We start from the raw sequence: 26,498 nt of genomic DNA, 5'->3' as shown, positions 1-26,498 counted from the left end.
ACTACGGATTGATTATAAATCGATTTATACTTTCAGAAACATATAAACTCGATAACTGAAAAACACAATGACTAAAATATTATAATAAATTAATTTATCGAATTTGCTATGTGATTTTGTGATTACATGTGCCGCTTTGTTTCAATCAGTTGAGAAAAAATGCCTGAAACAAAAATTCAATTTTTGGATACTATGAACGCATGCTAGGGATTAATCGCCAAATAACTCGCCAAGAATGCCACCATAGATTCATTAAAAATGCCAAATTCACACCAAAAGTTAATATTTCGTAACTATTGTACACGAAGACCATGCAAGGCGTTCTCTGGCATGACAAGTTTATTAGAGAGTATGCGAGAAAGTTTTGGGGAAACCACGCCCACTGATTTTAATCCCAAATATACATTGGAAAATAAATACATGGGAAACCTAATACTTTAAGTAGTCAGTTTTTCACATTTTTCATATCTTACATAAAATAGTAACTTTGCACATATATTTACAAAATATTTTCAACAACCTTCTTAAGAAACAGTACCTTTGTATCTTTTCCGCATTCTATTTTCTTCACTTTATATACTTTACTATTCTATCTTTATCTCTATTGAATTTCCTTTAATCGCCAAATAACTGTTTATTTGTTCGCCAAATGCCTGTTGTTCATGTCCAAAGTATAGTAAATTTTTACTGTGCGCGAGAGCTTATTCATCTTGGATTCGAAATACATCCGAATTCCTGCTCGTTTTTGCAATTCTTATAAAAATTATTTTAGGTAGGGAACTACGCTAAAAAATCGATTTTTTGGCGAGAACATCGAATATTTTTTAATTTATTATTTTGGATTTCTAAAATCTTTCTTTTTAAATTTAAAATAGTGCTAAATTCATTTTATATAGCTTCCATGATAAGAGTATACATTTGTTCATTTAACATGATATGGCATTCTGGTGCAATCTGTGTTTCTATCTATATAATACAATCTAGAATGAAATATAACTATATTTTTTCCAAAATTAGATCTCAGAGTGAGTAAATATCAAGAAGCTCATAAAAATAGACTAAAATATTGACAAACTTTTGATGGGCAGTAAAAGAAACTGAGAACAATTTTATACAAATAACTTAGTAAATTTTTAATAATGAAAGAAAAAGTTAGTATCTAAATTAGAAAAAAAGGCTAAACAATAGTTGATTTTCTTTCATTAAATGTAAAAATTAGTTATTATGAGTCACTTCGAAGCCAAATTAGAGAAACTGTGCTTGCCCCCCTGTCGGATTTGTCTTGCCCCCTCGTAGGCAAACCTTTGCCGCCGCTCCTGAGTACAAAGCATTAGAATTTTGAGTGAATAAATTATAATTGCACTATTTTTAAAAGACAAAGAATCCTTAATGTCTGAGAATGAATTTTAATTTATTAAGTAATTGTTTCCATTTCAAGTTTAAAATTAAGTATTTATTTAATTAATTACGATTTCGCTTATTTCTTTTTTGACTTTCTTTTTACAATAAGGAATATATAACATATCCAATTTTTTCATAAAAGCAGAGGTTTAAAAAGATATTTATTCATTTTTAATGATCTTTAAACGTTTTTACTTACAAAAACTGGTGCAGTATAGCCTAATGCGGCTGCTGCGTCCTAAAGCTACAGTAAATAAACTTTTTTTAATGGAACATATAATGTATATACATATATTTTAATATTATATCAAGCATAGAAATTATACAGATAAATCAATGTCACCTACTGAAAATATTGATTAAATTAAGTATAAGAAATAGTTATTAACGCAATATGTTCAGATAAATCTTATTTTCACTTTATTGAAAATTAATAAAATATGAATATCTTAGATTGATAATAAAGCATTTCAATAATACAAAACAACCGATAAATGAATGAATATAATTTTCAAGAAAATGACACGATTATTGTGAGAAAAAAATGTAATATATTATTTATTAAAGATAATATGATTTGAAATGGCAAACATTAAATTAATTAAATTTTTTAGACCAAATATTTTATAAATGTCAAGCTGTTTCATGAAATATTTTATACATATAATTTCAAAATTGTTCTGAAATGTTTGTTGATCTAAGTTCTATTTTAACGTTTAAAATATGTGTTTAAAGACTAGACAGAGTAACAGAAAAATAGAATTAATATTTAACCACACTCAAGATGACTAGAAAAACCAACTAATATACATTTTATGTATGTATAATTAACGAAATCCAATGTTATCAGTAATAAGTTCCTAATCCATTCGTTCTGTGAGCGTGGTGGGACAACGAATGCCCTTGCAGATTCGGGTACAGATTACATGTTGGAGAAGGGCCTGACCAATAGGACCCTGACATAGCTGGGCTAAACAAAGGTCCTTGTGAAGTAGCTGGGATCGAACTGGCTCTTGGAGTCAGATAATTCAATTTTGGAGTGTGATAGGTTGGCAAGAAAAAGTCCGACTGGAACTTGTAGGTAGTTGGATCATTGCTGCCTGGTTGGCATGCTTGTGCCAAGCCGTGGAAGTCGAATTTGTACGCATATCTCTTCCCGTGTACTTTGGTCATGATGTTTTTGTCATAGTAATAACGCAGAGCTCTGCTGAGTTTGTCGTAGTTCATGTTTGGTTTGCTTTTTCTTTCTCCCCATCTGCGAGCCACTTCGTCCGGATCGGTCAGTTTGAACTCGCCGTTGGTGCCCTCCCATGTAATGCAGCTCGAGTTGCTGCTGTCCGAGAGAAGTTCGAGCAGGAACTGCCAAAGCTGGATTTGTCCGCTTCCTGAAATGATACGTGAGGGAACAATTTTAACTAAGTAATAAATAAAATTAAAAAAACAACAACATTCACAACTGAAACTATTAGTAATAAAATAATACTATAATTAATAAATGAATTTAGTTTCTATCGATACATTTTGAGTTGTATTCTTCAAACAATATCCTGTTTTATGAGGGCTTAGTTTAGTTTAGTTATATTAACGCCCCGTTTGATGCAACACTACAGTTATTTTGGGACGGACCTCGTAATTTTGAACCGCGGTAAGATGACGAGGACGACACCTGAGCTGGCACCCCCCTCTCCACACCACACCGGCGGGAGGACGTTTGGTCAGGACGGATTTAACGTACAACAGACCTCCTTACACGACGGTTCTTCTGTGGATTCGGGTCTCGAACCTGAAACCCTCCGTTTCCGCAGCCGAGACATTACCACCAGGCCACCGCGGCCCGCTTCATGAGGGATAAACAGGTTTCTTATTTTTTTGAACATTTCAGCTTTTTTTCACAGGCTTCTTGGTAGAGATTCAGCTTTATAAACAGGTTTTCCGGTATGTTTTTTTATCCGATTTCAAAAAAGATCAGTCATCCACACTAGTATGGTGCAACTAAAATCCATCAATTTCAAACGTTTTTCTCCTAAGTAAATTTTTGAAGAGAATGGACTTACGCTTTGTCGTTATCATCTGATTCAAAATGAAGAAGTCTGTTCCAAAGATAACCCAGTGCAGCTTCAAAATTTACCATTAATCAAATTAAAATAAACTAAATCTTTTTACAAAAAGCATTTTCTTTAGTTTAGAATAAATATAAATAATTGCTGCAATTTATGTATATGATGTAGGATAATAAATTGCATCTTATTTTTATTTTTTTAACTACCTGGTTCCCGACGCATTGCTGCCACAGAAGAAAAACTTTCGGAAATATCGTTTGAAATTTGAAATAGCTATCTTGTTTAATTGATAGAAAGAATAATAGAATAGAATAGGAATGATGAAAGGAATGATATTTATTTTCTTGTCGACAATGAATATATTCATTGAAATTGAAAGATATGTAAAGAAGTATAAATAATATTTATTCTATTTTTTGACTTTAGATATAATAATTGTACTATGCCTATAACCTTCTCGCAAATGCAGGCAATAAGTTAGTAAGCCGGGGTCCTGGCATAAGGGTAGCGCGTCTTCTACGTGATCGGGGTCGTTCCGGGTTCGAGTCCCGGCTCGTACATAGTTGTTTTACTTCTATAATCTCTCTGTTAGGTGTGTGAATGTGCCCCCCTGTAAAAAGGGATTATGCAAGTGAATGCGACGCATGAAGTAGCTCTTGGCCTTAGTTGGCGCTACTGAGAAAGCAAGAGACGCCCACTTGGCTTAAATCGTTGACAGATCTGTCAGCGGGCTTGTAAAGTGCCATAAATAACAACAACATAAGTTGGTAAAGTTTTATCGCAATCGGATGAATGGTACGGCAGCGCATAAAATACGAACAAACAAACATTCCTTTTTATATATTGGATGATAGAAATGTAACCATAAAAAGATTGATTTACAAAGCAATTTGCAGGAAGAATTTCGAATTTAAAAATTATTATACAATTAAAAAAAATGCAAAAAAGGAATATAAAGAATTTCTTCTTCTTCTTCTTTTTTTTTTTTTTTTTTCTATCTAGCGAAGTTGTATTTTAAGATTTTAAGATCAAAGATTTTAATAAACGTCCAGTCTCGATTGCAAATAAAGTTTCTATTTCTTATGATTTGAATTAAATCAAAAGGTTTCTATTTTTGCATTATTTCTGATCTTATCATTATCAACGCTTATCAGTGTGTTCGTTTTAATGCTAAAAGTACGTTTGAAAACGCTTATAAAACAAAAAAGAATATATGGATATATCCCTCGTAAGTTTTTTATGCATTACACGCGTCCTACAAATTGTAGCACCACAACGGCGCCGGACACAAAGGCCCTTGATGACGGCGTAAAAAGCAGGATTGATTGTTAATGGATGTAGATTGAAGTGTCAACATGAAGAGACTCCACTCGACGCTTTGTGAAAGTCAACACTCCAACCGAAGTCGACCGCAATCACTGCAGTCGTTAATACGGCTTCGGATAACAGGCGACCATCTGTGCCGGTTGTCAGGCTGACGGACACTTGAAAGCGCACAGCTCCGAAGAATCGATACTGATGATCTTAGGCATTGAGTAGAAATTTAAACTCTGTTTTCATCGTGATTTCTAGTTTTAAAATTTAAGCTTATTCATTGATTTTTAGACATCATATTAAAATAAAAAATTTCAAAACGCACTTTTATAGTGCAGTGAAAAGTCGAAAACAATATTTTTTTTCAAATCAAATATTTTAACGAAATAAAGAAGTAAGAGCGTATGTCACTCAAATCTATCTATCTTGAAAAAGAAATAAAATACTATCTTGGATTAATTTATGTTAATTTATAGAAATGCTAGCAAAGAAAGTTTCGTGGGTTCCCCCCCCCCCCCACTTATAGAGAAACTAACTGAAAAAAAAATTCAAAGGGCTTTAATAACTCAACGTTTGAAAATAACATGCTTAGAATTGAATAAACTTAACAAATGTATAATATGCATTTATTGTATAATACTGTTACAATATACGTAATACGTTCCAATTAAAAAAGAAAAAAACCTCCGAAAAAATATTTTTTCCTGGAATTATCACTCATAAACTTTTTTAATACGAATCAAATAAAGCAAAATAAGATGTAATATAGTTAATTTCAATTAACAAAGATCCCTTTCAGAATTGTAATGTGATACTGATTTTAAACATTCGAATGAAAATGGGAGGCAAATATGGTATAATTAAAAAAATGTCCTTTTAACTTTTCTATTTAACGTTAATAATTTCTTAGATTTCAGAATAAAAATTTGGAATTTTTTTTTATTATAGGAATCCTATTATTAATTTTCTTTTTCTAATTTAGTGCTACTATTTGATGCCTACACTTGAGATCAATTTAATAAAATCGAATACTTTTTTTTTTTTTGCATTTGTGCAATATTTTATTATAGTTCAATTCAGTTTGTTACTTTTAATGTTAACTTTGAAATATTTCATTAATGAGGGATAAATATTTATTTTTCTTCTACCAACTTTTAAACCGAAAAACATTACAGTACTGATTATATTTTGGAATCACTAATGCATTAAGATTTTTTCTTCGTGCACTCTTTGTCGTCATTTAATCGATTTTTTATAAAAAAATTCCTAAGGACTGCATTTTTGTCTAATATAGTTTATTGTTAACAGGCTGTTCTAATAAATAACGATAGCTTATTTTTGTAACAAAATTACAATTAAGGATAGTACAGAAAGATCATCGAGAGGTGTGCACGACAAAATATTTAAAGCATTATTCATTGTATTTAAATATCAAAGCTATGACTTATTTATATTTCTGACTTAACAAAATGAAAGTTGCAGTATAGAATAAATTGCTTTTGAGGACTATAACATCTTATAAAAAGAAAGTAGTGAAAACATTTCTTGTTAAAATTAATATTACCTTGTGATGCTAATCTGCTACTAGCGGCACTGAGAAGTTGATATGGATCAGTAACTGAAAGAAAAAATACCTTTTTAATTTTTGATATGGATTAAACAATCGGAATGATAATAATCTTTACAGATAATAATAAAAAAAAAATGAATGTCTCTCTGTGTGTCTTTCTATTGATGCTGTATATGATACTATATATTCACTCCAGACTGTTTTATTTACAGATAGAAAATTTCGCATAAGTATGTTTTGAAGTGTAGAGATATCCACCTCTTAAAGAATTTTTTTATCTCGGAAATTTTTATCAGAATTTTATTTAACTATGAATTTAGCTAGATTTTGGCGTTTTCCCACCATATGAAACAATGCATATTGCATACAAAAAGGGGTTTTCTTCACCATTTAAAAAAAAAAAAAATAGTTTTTTTTTGTATATTAATAATTTTTCAACAATATTTTAAAATAATTTTTAACAACATTGTCACGAAGATACTTTAGTAGGGTACTCAAGATAAACAAGAAGTTGAGCTAAACCAATTTATTAACTTAACTCAGAACACAGTGACTGACAGATCTTCTGCTTTTATACTAGCAAGGAAAGTTCCAGAATACTTTTCTATAGACTGTAAGAAAAGTCCAAAACACTTGTTTAGTAAACTAAAGAAATGTCCAGAATCTTCTGGAACAAGAAATAAAAGAAAATATAAAATCACGGAATTAAATATTCACACAGACTGTGAATCACATTGTCTCTAACAGGATTCGAACTTGCCGATCTCTTGATTAAGAGACCAGTGCTATGACCAATCGGCAATGGAGAGTCGATTGCCTCTTTTCAATGCGGCATTATTATTGTCACAACGAATTCAAATGTTCGGTTTAATATTTAATCTCATAATTTTCTTTCATTATTGACACTTGAAGAAGAAAGGTATTGTTTATTATTCGCACAATTACCATGTGTAATCAGAAACTGAAGTCTCAAAACGGCGAAAGGTGCAGCTCGTATCTATCAACATGCAGCTCGAAGAACGGTTTAATAGCAGTGTGATATCATAGGACTCACTCCATTAGGAATGTGCATATACATGTTACGGCCAAAGCCCGAAGTACGGTCAGTTCGCGAATTGGCTGGCCAATTCGCGAACTGGCCAAGAGGTTTGGCCAAAGTCCGAAATACTTGCAATTAATATTGTATTTTCTACTTTGGCTGGCCATTTCGCGAAGTGGCCGGAAATCCTTGGCCAAAGTCCAATGTGAAAATCTATACTTATAAATAAAGCTCAATGTGTGTGTGTGTGTGTGTGACGCTCTACAGTCCAAACCGTTTGACATACAGTTATCAAATTTAGCATATGTATACCTTGGAGGTCGGAAATGTACACCATAGAGCGATTTTTTTTAAATTTTTAATTAGAATTTTAATTAAAAATTAAGCGTAATTTCGGCGTTTTGTCGCTATAACCAGAAAATAATACAGCACAAAATCGATTTTTGCATCAAATTAAAGCTCAAAAAATTATCTTTTTAATGATACCAATGTTTTAATTTATAAATTATGCTTATATTTTTAACGAATTTTTAAAGAAATATTTTAACCATGTTTTTCAATAATATATTTCGCTCAAAATAAAAATAAAATTTAATCTGCGCGAGCACGTCAAATTTAAAAAAAAAAAAAAAAAAAAAAAAAAAAAAAAAAAAAAGCTTTTATCAACGTGTTGCCATCACATTGATAGAAGTTTAAATTAAAAATAAATCAACTATTATTGTAAATTTAATAAATGAAATTGTAATTTTCGGCAGGTGTCTGTATAAAATGAAAAAAAAAAAAAAATGAAATAAGATTTTTTCTGAAAAGTAAAAGGAGGAAAATTTTTCTATGAGCTTTGAAAATACATATATTATTAATTCAATAAAACAATTTAATTTCAAGCAAACATAGTTTAATATACTTATAATCATTCTAATCAGTGGTCATCAGCTAATTTAGGGCATACATTTGCTAACAAAATGGTCTAAAGGAACTAAATAAGTATATATAATATAACTTTAATCAATAAATGCTCCGATGAATCAGGAATTTTAAATTTTTACATAGGTACTCTGCCCTTTGACAAAATATTCTTGAGACACCAATATTTTAAATAAAAATTGTTGAACTCCAACCAACTAAATCAATTACTAAAACAGTGCACAGAAATACTCATTTTTAAATACTTCATTTTTCACAGTGTGTAAAACAATCTGCTCTTGATTCCTGTCTTCCTACTTTGGCCGTTCCTTCCAAGCCACTTCGCGAATTGGCCGGCCAAAGCCCGAAATCAAGAAAAGATCGGACATTGGCCGGTAAGTTTACAGCAACGTTGGCCAGTTCGCGAATTGACCGGCCAATTCGCGAACTGGCCGATTTCGGGCTTCGGCCGTAACATACATAATAAACAGAACAGCTATACAACAATTAAAATAACATTATTTTTATGTTAGTCGTAATTTGATGATTAAAAATATTTTGTTGAAAAAAAATCATAAGCATCAGGTTATGCCTAAAAGATTCAGTCGAAATTAATTGCAGTCAGTATTTTCATTGGAACGAATGATTGCCATATGAATCGCAAAAATACTTTGGTAATAGTGCCCTGATTTTAAAGTTTAATGTTCTAATATAAAGGTTATAAAAACATTTTATGCTTTGATATTAGTGTTAGTTAGCCTTTTTATTTATTTATTATTGTACATCTTTATTCGAAAAAATGTTCCACCAAGCCTAAATATTGAGAAACAATATTGTACAGCATCATTTTTTACAAGTGTCACCATACTGTAGGATTTTATTTATTTATTTAATTTGACAATATTGGACAAAAATTATGTATTACTTCGATTATGAGACAAAATTTTTCTTTCAAATCATAATTGTTTGTGTGTTGAAATTAAATGAAAAAAATGTATTTAAAAATCTCTAGAACTTTCTGATTAGCTATCGCTTTATTAAAAAAAAGACAGGACATTAAACCAGTTACATATTTAATTGTATCAAAGATTACTTAATAGAAATTTTTTGGACATACATCCCTTTAAAGCTACTAGATTCCTTCGATTAATAAGCAGGTAAGTTATATTTTCAAACTGATTAGTTTTAAATAACGATATCTCATCGGCAACCATGTGCTTGTAATAAATCACCCGACAAAAAAGCTACTTTTAGGAACCTTGAAGGATTATTATAGAAGCTCGCCACTTTGGATGGCTGAAAGGTTCAAGCTTATTATTATTATTATTTCCTTGTAGCCTAATCTTGATATTTTTCTTTGATCGCCAAAAATCATATACTTGAACAGATTAAAACAAAAATTAAATATTGTTTGAATTTCTGAACATTATTCATAGGATTTTTTCCACCATTTCCATTCTTCAAATTTTTTTCAAATTCGCTTAGAAAGCAGTATGAGCAGTATAAAGTATAAAGTGGTATTTTGTCCTTCCCCCGTCCCCTCAATAACTCTCACAAATCAACAGCTCTGTCAAACTCTGCATTAAAATATTTAAATTCTGTTAAAAAAAATTGAAATTTGTTTTACCCTTTTTTTAAAAAATTACCATTAAGCTTAATTTTTTAAAAAATTTATTCGCGAGATACCATACAATTAAATATTTTATTATTTCAACTAATTTTGTCAACTAATATTTTTGTTGCAAAAACATTAGTTACTTAAAAAACTGCTTATTTAGTGATCAGATTAAAATTAATAAAAAATATATAGTTTTGAAAATTGGTAAGGGGGAATAAAAGCCCCGAGACATGTATGGCTTTAGGGCCCCTATAGAGCATAATCCGGTCCTATTAGATCAAATAGTTGTTCATCATCTGGCAAATCTATTTCTCCACTTACAAATTTATTTCCAGCTAGAAAGATGGAAGGAATTGGAAAGAAGGAAGTGACATTGCAAGTGTAATTATACAAATAATCTAAATATATGTCTACATAATTGAGCGTGGTTGTGTGTCTACCAGTAGCACTTTATACGTTGTTTAAATTTTATGAAAAGTCTTTGCATAGAAAAAGATCCCGAGTTATCGTTTACTTTTTAGCTGTCAAAATGTGAAAGCGGGAGTCAGTTGATCTATGGAAGTGCTTTTTGAGTTATCACTTAAAATAATCAGTTATTAAAAACATTTACTATGAAAATTTAAAGTGAAATATATTTTTAAGTATACATCAGATTTTGTATTGCATTATTTTAAAATTGATTCTAATAATGCTACCAACTACATTGGATTTTAATAATGCTACCCACCACATATTTGTTAATTGTAAACATGAAACGATATTAAATAAGAGATTCAAAATTAATAAAAAGAACCAATGAGTGTAGTTTCGACGAAACTCTATCGTATGTTGTCTAATTTCTTTAAAAGTGTCTTCTGTCTTCCCTTCCTTCATAAAACTATGGACAGATTGTGCTTATTTTTATTTTCAGAACCTCGCACATGAGATTTTTGTGCTTCTTATTATAGTAAGGAAAATCGAGTATATATTTTGGGCAATTTTTTGAGATGAATTGAAATTAAAATTTTCTGATAGAGATTTAATTTTAATAACAAATCACATACCGAATTCGTTGATCAAAATCTTTGCATTTTTAAAGTGTCACATTATGAAAACGTTCAGATCAACAAACGGACAACCCGATAACTTATTACATTCAAATTTCGAATTTTCTAAAAATATAACAAATTTTATTTATTTCAGTCGTTTCATTTTTGAGCTATTATGCTTGCATACATGTGAAAGTACTTATAGACAGTCAATCTTTTGATAGATTTGATTCATAATTTACTACAATATAGTTCTAAAGAATTTTATTCGTACAGATTTTTGAGTTTCGTAATTATCATGTTTATTTGTATTCAGATAGACTTCCTGTCCACAGATACATTCCAATGTGGAGATTCGTCACAATTTCGAGTTGGAGTAATTTGATGATTACAGTACTTTGTCTTTGTATGCTTCGGGAAGTAAAAAGCTTTACTAATATTCTATTATGCGAATTAGAACTAAATTATGGAAGAAAATACGAAAAGGAAATTAAAGAATCATTTCTATGAGCGAAAGAATGTTCTTGTTATTACGAACAGCATTACGCGCCATCTGTTTTAAACTTGAATTAGAATATGTCTGTTTAAATTAATTTTTTGAGGATGAATTGACTCATTTAGATATCTCAGACCCAACAATCTCCTGCATTGCGTTATTGGCAATAATGATCGTAAATTTTTGAACTTTATCATACGATTAAATATTATTGAGGAATCATGGCGCTCAATCATGAAATGAATATGCTAAGTCAGAAATCAGATAATAAAATTCTATACACTTATCGAATTTTATTAATTGCTGTAAGGTTTTATTAATTGAGAAAAGGGATGCCACTAACAGAAATAATATATAAGAAAATTTGATCCCGAAGCTCTTTTTTTTTATTCCCTTTTTTAGGAATACTCTTCCCTCATTTGTAGTACTAATACACTTTCTGATTCTCTCATCCCACCCCCACCCCCATAATTTAACTTTGAAATGTGAATAATAAAAACGCATTTAATTAGAACGCATTTAATTAGAAATGCATTCAAACAATATTTTTTACTGAGATTAAGGGTAAATACATTGAAATATTACTGATAAAATGTCTGATTCATATAAAAACATTTTTTTTATTCACAAGCTTGATATAATTTTTCATAAATCATTTAAAATATAGAAACACACTTTTCCAATTTAAAATTATCTTAAGTCAAAAGATCTATGTAAAGCACTGATTGTATTGGAACGACTCTTTTTTTAAATTTTTGGCAGCTCAACACTATGGAAATTTTGTTTCTCCTTTGATGATATACATGTTTTAAAAATTCTTCATCACCATCATTTATAGAACGGTGTATAAATACTAATATTAAATATGTAGATTTTAATATTCAGAGGTTTTTTATTCAGAAATTTTTAATAGCCTTTGTATTAATTTTTTGCATTTGTTCATTTATTTCATTAGCTTGATAATATGAAATTCTTTTTTATTTTTCCAAAATAAGATTTCTGGAAGTTTCTCAATGTCATAATTCTTGTATAACATTATCCTAGTATAATTTTATAAATTTTAGTTAAATATGCTTTAGTTTTCCTCATATATAGTTTTAGAAAGTATAGCTTTTTGCTTATATACAGTTTAATATTTATAATCAAAGATTTAGAAAATTCAAAATATCAGTTTTTTTTAAAATAAATGTTTGTAAATTGGATATATTGCTAGGTTTATCCCTTTACCGACATTTAAGAAATATTCGAGCATAAAACCCTGGAAAAAGAGTTTACATAAATTTATACTCACTTAAATGCAGATTTTTATACAATTTAGATTATTTCTATTTCTTATTAATTTTAAATACTGTCTAAATGCGCCTTTTCTTGTTTAGTTTGTATTAAATTGAATCGTTATTTGAACTAATTTATGGGAAAATCAAAAATTTCTGGTCATTAAATAAGTTATCATAAAGTATTTGAAAGGGATCATATAAAAAAAATTCAAAAACCAAGAAAATTAGGAAAAGCGATCACCTTGTACTTGGGATTGTGCCTCCGTCGCTTTAGCTGCAAGCTGACCAGCAAAACCTGAAAAAAAAAAGGTTTTAGCTTATGTGGCTAGGTGATAGTTAAAAGTAAATAGAATAGATTTCTTTATTTGGTTAAAGATTATACAGTTTATTTTTTTGCTTTAGGGTTCGTTACATAGCTTATTTAATTTGAATCACCTCAGACTCTTTGAAACATTCAATCTTGATATTCTTTAAGAGAAATAAGAAAGAAAGAAAATATCACATCTTGAAATGATATAAATTGCTAAACAGAAAAGCTATTCGGGGATAAATTGTACGTAGTATTTTTTTAAAAATCACCTTTGAAACATTATATTGGTTTTGATGACATAGCAAATTGGTTGAATATCACGAAAGTATCAGCATTATTCGTGAACTTATAAAATAAAAACATCATACCCCACCCCCCAAAAAAGAAATGAATAAAAAGCAATATATTCTTCTACTTATTAATAAATTTAATTGTAAGAATATTGAAGGACTTAAAAATTCATTCTTCGTATCTAACTTCGATTGAAGGGCAAAATCACATGGAGGGTTGTTATATCATAAGCTCTTTTTTTATTGGAAAATTTGACATCTGAATATCAATATTACTGGAACCCAACCACAAAATTGCCTTGAACCTAGTCAAAATAATAATGCAGCTTAAAAGCAGCGAGAATGATTTTTCCAACAAATTCTATAATAAAAGCATTTTTGTATTAGTAATAACATGCCATTTGGTGAACAATCGCTACAAAAGAGCCTTTTAGTGGCGATTTTTTTTGGCGATTAATCACTAGGGTGTATTTAACACAAAATACCAGACAATCAAATACGTATTTAGGGCACTTTTTTTAAAACCAAATTTTTTCATAGAAAATTAAAAACAAATTTTTTTACAGAATTAGAATTGTATTCACAAAATCATATATTGAATGTTACGTATTTAAATCATTGCATTTTTGAGTTATCACATTTAATGCTATGAACGTTCAGACCGACGGAAAACTTTTAACGCATTTGGCTTCAAATGTGACACACATCTACATTTTAAATGTATAAATCTGTATGCCAAATTTTATACATCCAGCTCTTTTCATTTTCTGATTATCATGTTAACTAAGATTCAGACAGTCGAATAGACAGACTTACTATAAATGGATTTGGTTCAAAATTTGACAGAAATGTAAGAATTTGGAATAAACATCATATTCCAAATTTCATCATCTATTTCAAAGCATTTTTGAGATAGCATCTTTACAGAGAAACAAAATTTCAATATATTGTAATTTCGGGGAGATCTGAAGCGTGAATATGTGTCTAAACCTCGAATTCAATTTATTATTATTATTATTATTATTATTGACGATTATTGTACTATCTCTTCACATATGGGAAACAACAACAACAACAATAATAATAATAATAATAATAAACCAACTCAAGAAATTTTTTTTCCTCATTTGAAAATGTACAAAATGACGATTTCGTCTGAATAGTTATGCAATGATTTGAAATTGAACTTTTCTTTAAAAAATCAATCAACTCATAAAATATATGATTATTTTGTATCAGCAATATTCGATAAATCTTAATTCATTTATCATATCAGATTCAAGAAACTTCTAATAATAATTTTTTCTGTATTTTAGTTTAGTTATATTAACGTTCCGTTTTAAATCAACAATAGGGCTATTTTGGGACGCACCACGCAATTTTGAACCGCGGTCAGATGACGAGGACGACACCTGAGCTGGCATCCCCCTCTCCACACCACGCCACACCAGCGGGAGGACGTTTAACGTGCCCCAGACCCGCTTACACGACGGCTGTTCGGTGGAATCGGGTCTCGAACCAAATTTTTTCTGTGAGAAATCTTAAAGCCACATTTCAACATCAATCCTTTATCTTTCGATTATTTTTTTATCACAAGTACGGCATTTAAACAATCCTATAAAACATGACACAGCAAAAAGCAGCAATCACCGTACTTGAATTTAGATTTGTTGCTGACTTTATATGAGGCATGTAGTGATATATTTTCTGCGTTAATACGATCTTTGTTTTCCTAAATTTAGTTGGCTGATTATTTGCCATTTTTGTTTCTTTCACATATTGTTTTAACAATCAAAATAGAAAATAGCTTTAATTTCATAATTTATATTTTGCATTTATGAATTTTTTTTTTTAATTTCATGTTCTAAACACACATGAGACTACTATCCAAGCGAAGAAATATTGATTAATTTCTAAACGTATGTAAAAATTAAAAGGAATTGAGGCAAGTTGACGAGTAGATCAAGAAAAGAATACTTTAGTCTATATTCATATAAAGTAAAATTCATCACCTATGGATACTACTAGCAATTAAATTTCCGCATATCGCTAGAAATCAAATATTGTCACAGCTAAATCATTGTCTTCCTTTGTTATTTGTTAGAAAATATTCGTGCATTTTGAATGACTGTTGTAATCTTCAAGGTTTGCGATATAAGATCTCTCTGCCTAGCAGGGAATATATATGATTATATTTGCTATAAAGGTCTTACATTTTTTATAATCAGTATTTATTCCTATCTTATTCTTGTTAATTCTGCCTTAAAAAAATGTCTTATTTATTTATTTTTTTTCAAATTGCGGTAATCCAGAGTAAATTGGTAATTTCTTCAACTTGGTATTTAAATGCATTTATTACATATTCTATGCGATTTTCTTGATCGCATGATCCACAACCTACTTCAAACCATATAGTTAGTCGCATACACTTATAGGTAATAATTTAACAATTTCATGTTCGGAAGAATAGGCTAATTTCAAAGGAAACGTATGACACAACAATAACATTTAAAGCAACAAAAGCAAGGGGTTCATGTTGAAAAAGGAAAAAGAGTAAATAATAATAATACATTGGAAGTGTGAAAAAGCACAAAAAGCAATTAGATTAATGATATTAATTTAAATCATTAAGACACCATTATTTGCGATACAGATTTTCCAAATTTATTAGTAGATGTCATTAAATTGCGCCCCTTCGGCACAGTTTTATTTTTATTACCCTAATAGTAATTTTATTCAATTTTTATGATGAAAATAAATCTGTTTAAAGCATTTGTAAGTTGTCTAAATAAAATTTAAAAAAAACTTTAATCAAATGATTAATAAGCCATTTTGAGACTACAGGCGGATTTTTCTGGGACGGATCTTGCAACTTTGAAATGTCAGCAGATGACAAAAATTATATCTGCACTGGCACTTGTGCCTTCTAGACCACAACACGGCGAGCAGATTTGACTTACTTTAGTTTTAATTTGCGACAGACCCACAAGCATAACGGATCTTCAGTGTAATCGGGGATCGAACTTGTGGTCCTTCAACTCTTGCCCTAGACCTTCGCATTCTCTATCTGAATGGATAATTACTTTAAAAGAAGTGTAAAAAAATTTCTTTTCTCCCACCCCTATTTTTAGATTAAGCAGTAGAACCCCACATATCGTGCACCGCCATAACGTTTTTCGCTTATTACAGATTATTTCATTTGAGTTTCCTATATTTTTTTCTTGGTTATTTAAAGCAAATAACGGTTTCATAATTTTATATTTTTATAAACATATTGTTTTTTTTTCGGCAGGATAATATTTTCTTTGAGTAAAGTTCATCATGTTATCTTGGTGAGTTTCCAATAAAAAAAGTTCATTTTTTTAAAACACATTTTTTTGGATTACTTGTTATGGCTTGATACTTGATTACATTACCACAGTTTTGAAAGTAAAGTTTTGTTTAGTTGAAAAGACATTCGTTTTTTTTTTTTTTTTTCCTCATGATAAATTTTGTCATTCTTCAAGACTGCTTTATTCAATGTTTTCTTCATAACTGAGTATTATAAAAAAATTTATTTCAGAATTTTGATAATCAAATATAAAATAATATAAAAACAAATATAAAACCATTTATATTTCCTACATTAGTCATTCTCTTCAATTAGGTAATTAACAGATAATAAAGTTCAGTTTCTTGATTAGTTAATTATCGTGAAAGTGAGCACAGTATTTACAAAATATAATTAGGTGAAAAAAATTATGTCGACGCAAGACAAAACAATACACAATAAATAAATCTCATGTTTATTCTTATAAACCTATTCCAATTCAGGAAGGAAAAAAAATCATTTACCTTTGACACCGGTTTTTTGAAGAGTATTAAACTTTTAATCGTCTTCATACCAAAAAATTTTTGATGAAACACTTTCCTATAAATTTTTCCATTTCTTTTACTTCCACTACTAAGATCGAAGTTACACGATTTGGTTGGATGGTTGGAGTCAGGATGCTTCTCGTGCATGTGTCTTTTAGCGTAATCATTGTAAAGCGTTTCTTACATAGAACCTTCAAATTTATATCGATTATACCTGTGTGTCATTTCAGGTTCAATTAATGAAATATACGTTATTATAATGGAGGTTATATAAAATGATTGTAGAAACTAAATTCAAATAGTTTTATAAAAGAAACTTTCCAGAAATCCAGAATAATTAATAAAAAATACTCTATATTTTCTCTAAAGATAGATCTTTTTAACATAGTAATCTACCTCAATAAGGACTGTAAACTACGAATCAGAATTCAGATGTGCACCGAGTCTGATGCGAATGAGATCGCGTACACGAACAAAAATTTATTATTTTTCGGCCATGAACAATATAGAATACAGATAACATTCGATGTTATGGTTGCTTTTTAATATGGTTAAAAAATATTTTGTAAATACACGTATTTACTAAAATTATTCTTTCAAAATGTTTTCGTAATATATAAAAAAAACGAACTAGTGAGAATTAACTACTTTAAAAGTAATTGTGATCTAAATATAGATATTTAAATATGTGTATATTTAGACTCAAATATATTTTGTTCAAAAAGAATCAAATCTTGAAGTTGAGTTCCCGTATCTTTATTTTTAGATATGTGTTCTTATTATTAAGTACATTCCCTTCCTCGTAGAGCTAGTACAAGCTGGAATATTCTCAAAAAGTAAGCTTTCTTTCTCAATCTGTGCATTGATTTTTTTTTCAATTTATTGTCTTTTACCTATTATTTTACTAAGACACTTTATCCAAAAGTCTGTTGAAAATTTAGAATCATTTCGAATTATATAGCTTTTGTCTCGAATTGGCAGAAAAAAAAGAGGGATGATTACATTCCGATTGCATAGCAATAATACTGAATGTAGAATCAGAAAAAATTAGGTACTAATATTTAACAAGTTTAAAAGTATGCTTGAATAAGCCCTTTTATAGTAATTAAAACATCTCATTCTATATATTCATTTTTGCCCTCGAATTGCAGTCAGTAATATCTCATGAGTTGTAGCTTAAAAAATGATTTTTATCATAAAAAAAAACGTTTGCAAAAAAACCGATATTTTACAATTAAATTGTTACATTTGCAAAGTTTAATTATTCCATTATTTATAATGAATTCACATCATTTGGCAGCAGCAAAGCAATATTTCTTACTATGCTTATATTGCAAAACAATGTCGAGAATAGTCACCTAAGTTTTTATTAAATGTGCGTTAACCATTAACGAGATTTCAGTCAGGAGATCATTATAATGAAATAAAATATAATAAATTAGAAAACTTTTCAAATTAATTTACGAGAATATAACAATTTGATGAATAAGATATTGCTTCTAATCTGAACTATTCGATAAATAGTAAATAATGGGAAAACAATCCTACCACCTTATTCATGAGAAATATCGAAGATCTAATTTTTAAAATAATTCTACAGCCAGGCGATTGAAATAATGAATGGGAAATAGAATCTTATCTTTTCAGAAATCGTTATGATATCTTAGCTGGAAGACCATTAAAAGTCAGCAAAATTGCAACACTTTTTCGCATGCCACCACATCTGCCAAGAATAGAAGATAATTGAATCAGATGTTGAATCATTAACGTCATCGAATTGAATCTTAAGTCCAATAAGAAATCATAAAATGGATTTTTTTCTCGACCAACCAAACATTACCGGCAAAATGCGACATCATATTCACTTTCACCTTGTGGATTATTCTGCCAAATGTAATACTAAGTATAGGCTCAATGGATGACAGTTAAATCAGATTTCTTATAATCTGCTGACGTAACGTCACCGGCATCCATTGCATTAATTTCTTAGTAGATCGTCCAAAAATAATCAGCACAATGTGACATCTTATTCACTTCCTATGCCGTGTCAGTTATTTTGCTAAATGTAATCATTCAGTCTACTTAAACCCTCACTCGGATATTTGGTCTACATTATATTAATTTCAAGATGGTAATGGTATGGTAATTTAAAATTACCATACTTTTGTTCACACCCAGCTAGCCATTAAACCGCTCCGATGAGGTAAAAACTTTTACTGACGAAATTCGTAATTTCTAGCCCATAGAGGGAGGCAAATGATAGCCGAAAGAGTTCTCCTATTGCCACCGTTTTTGCTCTATAGACAAGATCTTTTTCATTTAGAGCAATTATATTTGGTATAAATAATCTTTGGAAAGTGATAAGGTACATGATTTTTCTTGGAATGATTTTTATTAAAATTTTCATTAATTAAAAATTAGCAGAAATTTTCGTTTTCTGCTTCTATAATTTCCTAAAATGTTATTTCACAAAAATAATGTTTTTACATTTTTTTAAAAATAGTTTTTGATAATAAATTCTCACTGCTGCACTGAAATTTAAAACTTTTTCCTTGTTTCATCAAATATTTAATCGCGATTCTGCTCATTATCTGAGTAGTTTACTTGCTGAACAAGAAAACGAAGTCTCAGTGTTGCGAAGGACAACATGCAGTTAAAAGAATAACTACCCACATATTTACGTTTTTAAATGGTAAATAGTGACGTCATTAAACTCTCTTTTAGGAATATTCGAATACACAATGAAATGAACATGTGTAAGATTATTAAATAAATAAAACTTCAATGTCTATAGTAATTTGATGTTTAAAAGCTACTTTCTTGAAGATGAATCATGAACCACAACCTATGCAAAAGATATTTAATCGAAATGAAGTACAACCAATAGTTCTGCGAATTAGATTATCGATACAGGTGGCTATTAGAAGAATGCAATTCCCTTGGTAATATATGCGCGATATCGTGGTTTATGAACCTCTTTTGTTTGCTTGATATTATTAAAAAATATAATAAATAATTGCAAAAAATTATACAATAGTTTATTACAATAAAATCGCACAGCAGCTTTTCAATATTTTGTAAAATTTGACGGATTATCTTCTGTTACAATTTCAACAGTTCTCCCTTATTTTTAAAAATCGTGATGAAAACAGTAAATTAATCTATTATTTTTATGTTAATGGCTCCTTTTCGCAATAATAGATTCCACATTCCGGGTTTCTGTATAATTATCATTTTAAGCAGCTATCAAATTATACTGAAAAATAATTCAGATATTAAACTTAAATTATGTTTATAATGTTTTTGCGAAGAAATAAGGTTTGAAAATGCATCTTATTGACAAAGACTATTACAGCTTTCTCTATTCTTTCAGATGTACCAACTATCTAAAAATAAATCCACCAAAAATATTTTTATTTTTAATCAGCTTACTTTTTTATTATATTTTAGATATTTTCTTCTGAATATTTTTAACTACTGATATTTAGAGAGTATTATTATTTATTATTATTATTGTATTTCTGGTATTTATTTATTAGATTGTATCTGCAGAATTTTTAGCTGCAAAGAACTTCTCAGATAAATATTCTACAGCAACGCATCCTTAATTCTTTCATCCAGCTTTCAAAATTAATTGCCTATTATTACAAAGTTTTTGAGGGTTGTTAAAGCAATATATTTTGAGCTAAATAACTTCTAACAGTCTTCTCATTGAGTGTCAGTATCCTGAAGGGTCGTTTGTAACAATGAACAAAATATTAAAATATTACAAATCCTTCATTCTAATTTTTTTTTTTTTAAATCCTGGAAGAAAATTTTGTATATACGCTGCATAAGGGAATCACAATCTTGAAAAATTTAGGAAATAAATAAATTTTCAAGTAAAAGTATTTATGAATAAAAAAGAAGGAGATAGGTAATTTCTCAGCGAAATAATCAGAGAAAAGATGAAAATTTTCTTAATTAAATTGCCTTAAATTTCATACGTTAATGCCATCGTCAGTTTAAAAAAGAATAATACAGAAACAATAAATTTTATGTTTTAAATAATAATTTATTATCGATGTTTGACAAGCCTCAATAACAAGTGGGACATCTCCTTACCTGCTGTGACTGAGGCGGCGGCATCGTAAGAAGTGGTGGCGGCAGTCGCCGGATTCCACGCATTCTTGCGCAAAGCTTCGGTGTAAGCGGAGCTATCTGTTGTAAAGAAAGAACACAGAATAGTTATACTTAACTTTATTTAAAAAGAAAAGTTTTTTTTAGAATATTAAAGCATTGTTTTAGGTAGTTGAAATGTCATTTTTTTTTCTTAATGTTTTGCAAAAAGTTTTAAAATTACACAATTTCAGAAAACGAGATAGAAATAAAATTTAAATGTGTTTTTCATGTGATACACTTCAAATATGTTGGTATTTTTTTAATCTAGTTTATAAACATTACGAGTCAGCTGTTTAAATTAATTTAGCTGCTTATTTTCAATACAAAAACGAGAATTCCGAATGCCAGATTCAAGAATGAAACAAAGAATAAATATTCCCAATGCCATTTTACATATTTTGTTCTTAAAGCAGATGAAGATTTCTCAAGCTAGAAAAACTGAACAAGAGAGTAACTTTTGATGCATAATCTACTTGTCATCTTCTATATATATTTTTATTTTCCTTCGCTCACAGAACGTGTCTGTAACATGCCTCATGGCATTTTAATGTAAATCTTTAATGAAATATTGAATGAAATAGTTTAAATTAAGAACATCTTTAAAGTATTTTAATACTACACATTTAATCTGTGTTTCCTTATGCTTCCTGTGATACGCACACATTATTTATATTTATCACATTCCATGTGCATCAAACCTATAGCAATACGAGATTTTTAAATAAAAATTTCATTTATTATTTGGCACAATTAACGCCAAAAAATCGTGCAATTGGTAGATTTCTTGATTCTTAAATAATCATCAAATATTTATATAGTATCGAGAATATATTGAATCTCAAAATAGAGATGATCTTTATGCACAAGCAATTTAAATTTTCTCTTAAACTCAAAATTCTAAATTGCTTTGAAAATTTCAAAGTAATTAATAGATTTTAGTAAAGCTCAGTTACTTAAGCATATAAATAAATGTTAATTAGAGTATTTTTTTCTACTTTTAAATACTCCTTATTAGAGAAATTATAAATATGGTACTAACCAAATCTTAACATGTATAAAGTATTTAGACATGTACTTTTTCTATCTTATGCGAAACAAATACGAAATATTATTTGCTTTTTAAGAATCATTCACTAGATCAAAACACATTTACATGAGAAAAAGCTAAAAGAGAGAGACTACAAAATATGCCATTATTCTTGATTTGTTGTTTCACAAGTATTTAAATTTGAGAAAAAAATGTATTACTATGCACGCTGTTTCCTTATTAAATTTTATTTAGAAATTCTAGCTTATTTTCCAAGATCTTCATTGATTTTTATAGCCTACAAATTCAGAAAATTTAAATTGTTACATTTTTATTTACAAGATAAAAAAGAATATAATAATTTAATAAATATAAAATTTAGCAAATATAATGATTCCAATAAAATGCAATGCAATGTAACAGAAACAGATTTTTATCAAACCATCTTTCTTTCTTTCTATCATAAATTTCTTATAGATATACTTTTTTTAGAATGCTTTTAATCAATGACCGTTTCATTAAAGCTTCGTTCATTGATTATTTGGAATGATAGCAACAAATAGAGGTATGGCCAGATATGGCTCTTGCGGCATAAAACTTTAAGCAACCAACCAACAAATAGAGCTACATGCATTTATGAGACTAGATGAACACGAATTTCTTAAAATCCATTCTAAAATACTATCCATTCTAAATCCAGAAAATATCTCATATTAAAATGAATTTTAATAAATTCCCATCCACGATTGAAGAAAATTAGATTATTAATAATAATAATAATAAAACATTTTTTCATAATTTTAGTAAGCTGAATTGCAACAAGTGGTATCTTAGATTTAAATGCTTACTGCAGAAAAAAAAAGTTACATTTGCAAAATTCCTAAAAGCACTCAAAATGAGAGCTTTAAAGTTGCATACACATATTGCAAAAAACAAAATACATTCGACACTTTATAAATAATAATATTTTATTGCATTTTCTAAAACCCAGTACTGGATATATGGCAATGATATATATATTGAACAACTTAACAAAATACAATATTTTATTATCTTTATAAATTATTTTATTTCGTTGAAGCTCTTCCGGTGGACAAATTAATGGCGATATTAAAATTAACATGCAACAATTAAATTATATTTTCTTAATTGAAAAAAAAGGGAATTTTTCACAATAAATCTTTATAACGCAAGATAATACATCTTTAAAATATCCTGGAAAATAATTTTCATAAAAAATCAAACTATCTACATTAATTCACGAAGTAATAAATTTCACCGGTGGCATATTCATTATGTTAAAGATAGAAAACTTAAAGTTTAATTCTATTTTAATTCGAATAGAAGGGCATAAAATGTAAAAAAAAAAAAAAAAAAAAAAGCATTTAGTGGGCGAATTGACTTAACATTTCTTTTTATAGTAAATTTTATATTAAAAATAATTGCAGTTATTTAAAATGTTAAATATTAGCTTTCTTAATTTTGACCACTTGAAGAAAATTGAGAAAAAGGAATAAAACGACAATAATTGCAGAAACCAAATATCTTTAATTAAAATATTGGCATGATTTAAAATAAAGATAAGAAAAAATATCTATTGGGAATCGTTCTTTAGATTGGAAAGAAAAATTAGATAGTTGCTGCAGTAATTCGTTTTTCAGCATTTTGGATAAATAAAAAAGCAAGAATTGATTTAGAATATCAGGCTATTTTCAATTCAAGAAAATAGTGAAACGAAATAAGAAACAAGGGAAGGAAAAGTTATCTTGATTCTATTCTACAAAGTATTCAGAATTTTCAAAAGTTATTCGTCGCAAATTGCCCGAATAATTTATTTTTACAAATCAAAATAACTTTTCTAGTTGAAATTTCAGAACCGTAGGAACATTACAATCAGTCTACTGATATTTTTTATTTTGGCATTTATGAAATTATTCTTCTTTAATATTCTGATTAAATGCATTCTTCAATTTAAACAACAAGCAAAGAAAGAATGGATATTCATTCATAAGTAAAACAAATATATTATATGAAAATGAACTCACCACTGTACAACATGTTCAAAAGAATAGTGTTCTGATTCGCAATATATTTCGAATCCAGAGTCTATGCAGCATAAAAGAAGAAAGACGTATCTTCTTGATCAGTTACAAGGAGGCGATTAGAAGATTTTGATAAAGGAATTTAAACTTATTAAGTTACGTCATTCTTTTTCTTTGATTGAAATAAAGGTTTCTTTAATTCATACATTGCTTTAGAGTTCAGGTTAAAACATTATAATTTTCAAAAATATTGTATTTTCCTTTTCTGTGAACAATGGAAATCTAAGGGATAAATCTAAATCAGAAGTTCTTTCGTTTACAAATTTTATTCTATTGTCTTTAGTAATCTCATTGTTATTTCATATTTTTCAGGTGTTTAGTTGTACTAACAAATATCTTTTACATTAAAAAATCCTAATATTTTATGAATAACCTTTTTTTAATGAAAAATAAGCAAATTTACACGATTAAATCGTTTTCGAACTCTCAGTAATCACGACTTTGGCGGGATTTCTGCGTGACACGTGGAACGACGATAACTTCACGGAATTCGCAACTTGTCAGGAAATGGCTCAGGAAGGACAAACCTTATCAAGATCAAGTGATGAACTAGAGATGAACTTCCTGAGGTCAGGCACAGGAGTCAAATCTGCTGACCTCAGTGTCCAACCGCGATAAATATTTCTCTGCCGTCCAATCGGTTTACCGCCACAATTGGAAGGATTACTACGGCTCAACGGGACGGTGGACTCAACAGCCAATGAGAGGGAATCTCGACTCCGAAGACACGCCCTCTGCTTTTCTGAGTGCCAGTTTTTTTTTCCTTCTTTTTTTATCTTATCAAAGGGGATCTGATTTTGTGGATTTCCTACATAAAACCTTTATCTCTAAGATCACTTTTAATTGAAGTGATGTATGGATAATTTACTGATGCATGATTTATTGACCTTGTTTTCTTGAAAGATATTTTTAATCGAAATGATGCGTAGGGAATTCGACAATTTATTTTTTAAACAAACAAATTTAAACACGATTTCCCCGAAAATTATATATATTCCCATTGTATGAAGCACAAAACTTAATTAAACTTGTGTTGAATTAAATGACTTTTTTTTTTCAATTCTGATCGGTCTTTGAAAAGTTGCACAATATCTATGTTTTGCATAGGAGGTCGTATTTGAAATCGGATTTTACTTTCATTTAGTTTAGTATAATCAAAATTAGATATGTATTTTTGTTTTCTCATGAAGAAAGTACATATAAATTCATTTTAATCGTACTATTATTATTAAAGTATGTTCAAATCATTGTAGATTCATTTTTTTTTTCTTTCTTTACTGTTATCTGCCCACTCCCTTCCCATTTTTTACATTTTAATTTCCCTATTTCACTTAAAAGATAAGAATAAAAAATTACAAAAATTTAATTTTTTTCCAACATGCTTTTATTTGTTCAATGTACAATAAAAAAATTATCGAAAATATGTACGTGAAAAAAAAATTGTAAAAGTACGATGAGTTGAATATAAAAGAATGCAAAATTAAAGTAAAATAATCCGACATAAAATCAAGGAAAATTCCATATCCAGCATTAAAAGTTAAAATATTTTATACATACATGTGCAAAAATAAAAGTGACATCGCACACATTTATAAGCGTCGATAAACAGTACTTTCATGGAGTATTTGAACTAAAAGATTCTTTTAATCTCCAGAAATGAAAAAAGTGACATAACAAATTCAAATACCTATTAAATATGGATATACCTTTAAAAATGCAAAATGAATACATGATAAGAAATATATTAGATGCAAGTTGAAGAAGGATGGGAAAAAAATCTGATATTTAGCATAAAAAGATTACAAGGATTCACTTAAGATGCAGCGATAATTTCGCCCCTTAGTCATATTGGTGTAGGAAGACACCACATTTTGAGGTAGTTAATTACAGAACAATTACCCAGGTTTTCTTTTATTTTTGAGGTGATTTGTAGCATATTTTTAGCTTCCTTAATGTAATTTCATTAATTTATTTCATTCATTCGATCTGATCACAATATAAAATGCTTTTATATTTCAATTTTTTAAAAAAAATTATTGAGGAAACT

At 28.8% G+C, this 26,498-nt stretch overlaps 1 protein-coding gene across 1 annotated transcript; it reads right to left on the bottom strand.

Annotated features, from left to right (window-relative positions):
• Positions 1 to 2,104: 2,104 nt before the first annotated feature.
• Positions 2,105 to 25,025, bottom strand: LOC129971556 (transcriptional regulator ERG homolog). Its single transcript, XM_056085436.1, has 5 exons — positions 24,395 to 25,025; positions 21,266 to 21,361; positions 12,948 to 13,001; positions 6,340 to 6,393; positions 2,105 to 2,786 (listed from the first exon to the last, which is right to left on the bottom strand). The coding sequence occupies exons 1-5, from the start codon at positions 24,405 to 24,407 to the stop codon at positions 2,248 to 2,250; spliced, it is 756 nt and encodes a 251-aa protein (XP_055941411.1). The 5' UTR covers positions 24,408 to 25,025; the 3' UTR covers positions 2,105 to 2,247.
• Positions 25,026 to 26,498: the final 1,473 nt, after the last annotated feature.

Source organism: Argiope bruennichi, chromosome 1, assembly GCF_947563725.1.
Source record: "Argiope bruennichi chromosome 1, qqArgBrue1.1, whole genome shotgun sequence".
Lineage (NCBI taxonomy): Eukaryota > Metazoa > Arthropoda > Arachnida > Araneae > Araneidae > Argiope > Argiope bruennichi.
This window is presented reverse-complemented; position numbering and strand designations above follow the sequence as displayed.

Bases quoted from the DNA above. Each gene is read 5' to 3' on its own strand.
- LOC129971556 (XM_056085436.1), bottom strand. The intron at 13,002-21,265 runs GTAAGGAGATGT...TTTTTTTTTCAG, and splicing joins CGCCGCCTCAGTCACAGCAG to GTTTTGCTGGTCAGCTTGCA. The intron at 6,394-12,947 runs GTGATCGCTTTT...TTTTTCTTTCAG, and splicing joins GGCACAATCCCAAGTACAAG to TTACTGATCCATATCAACTT.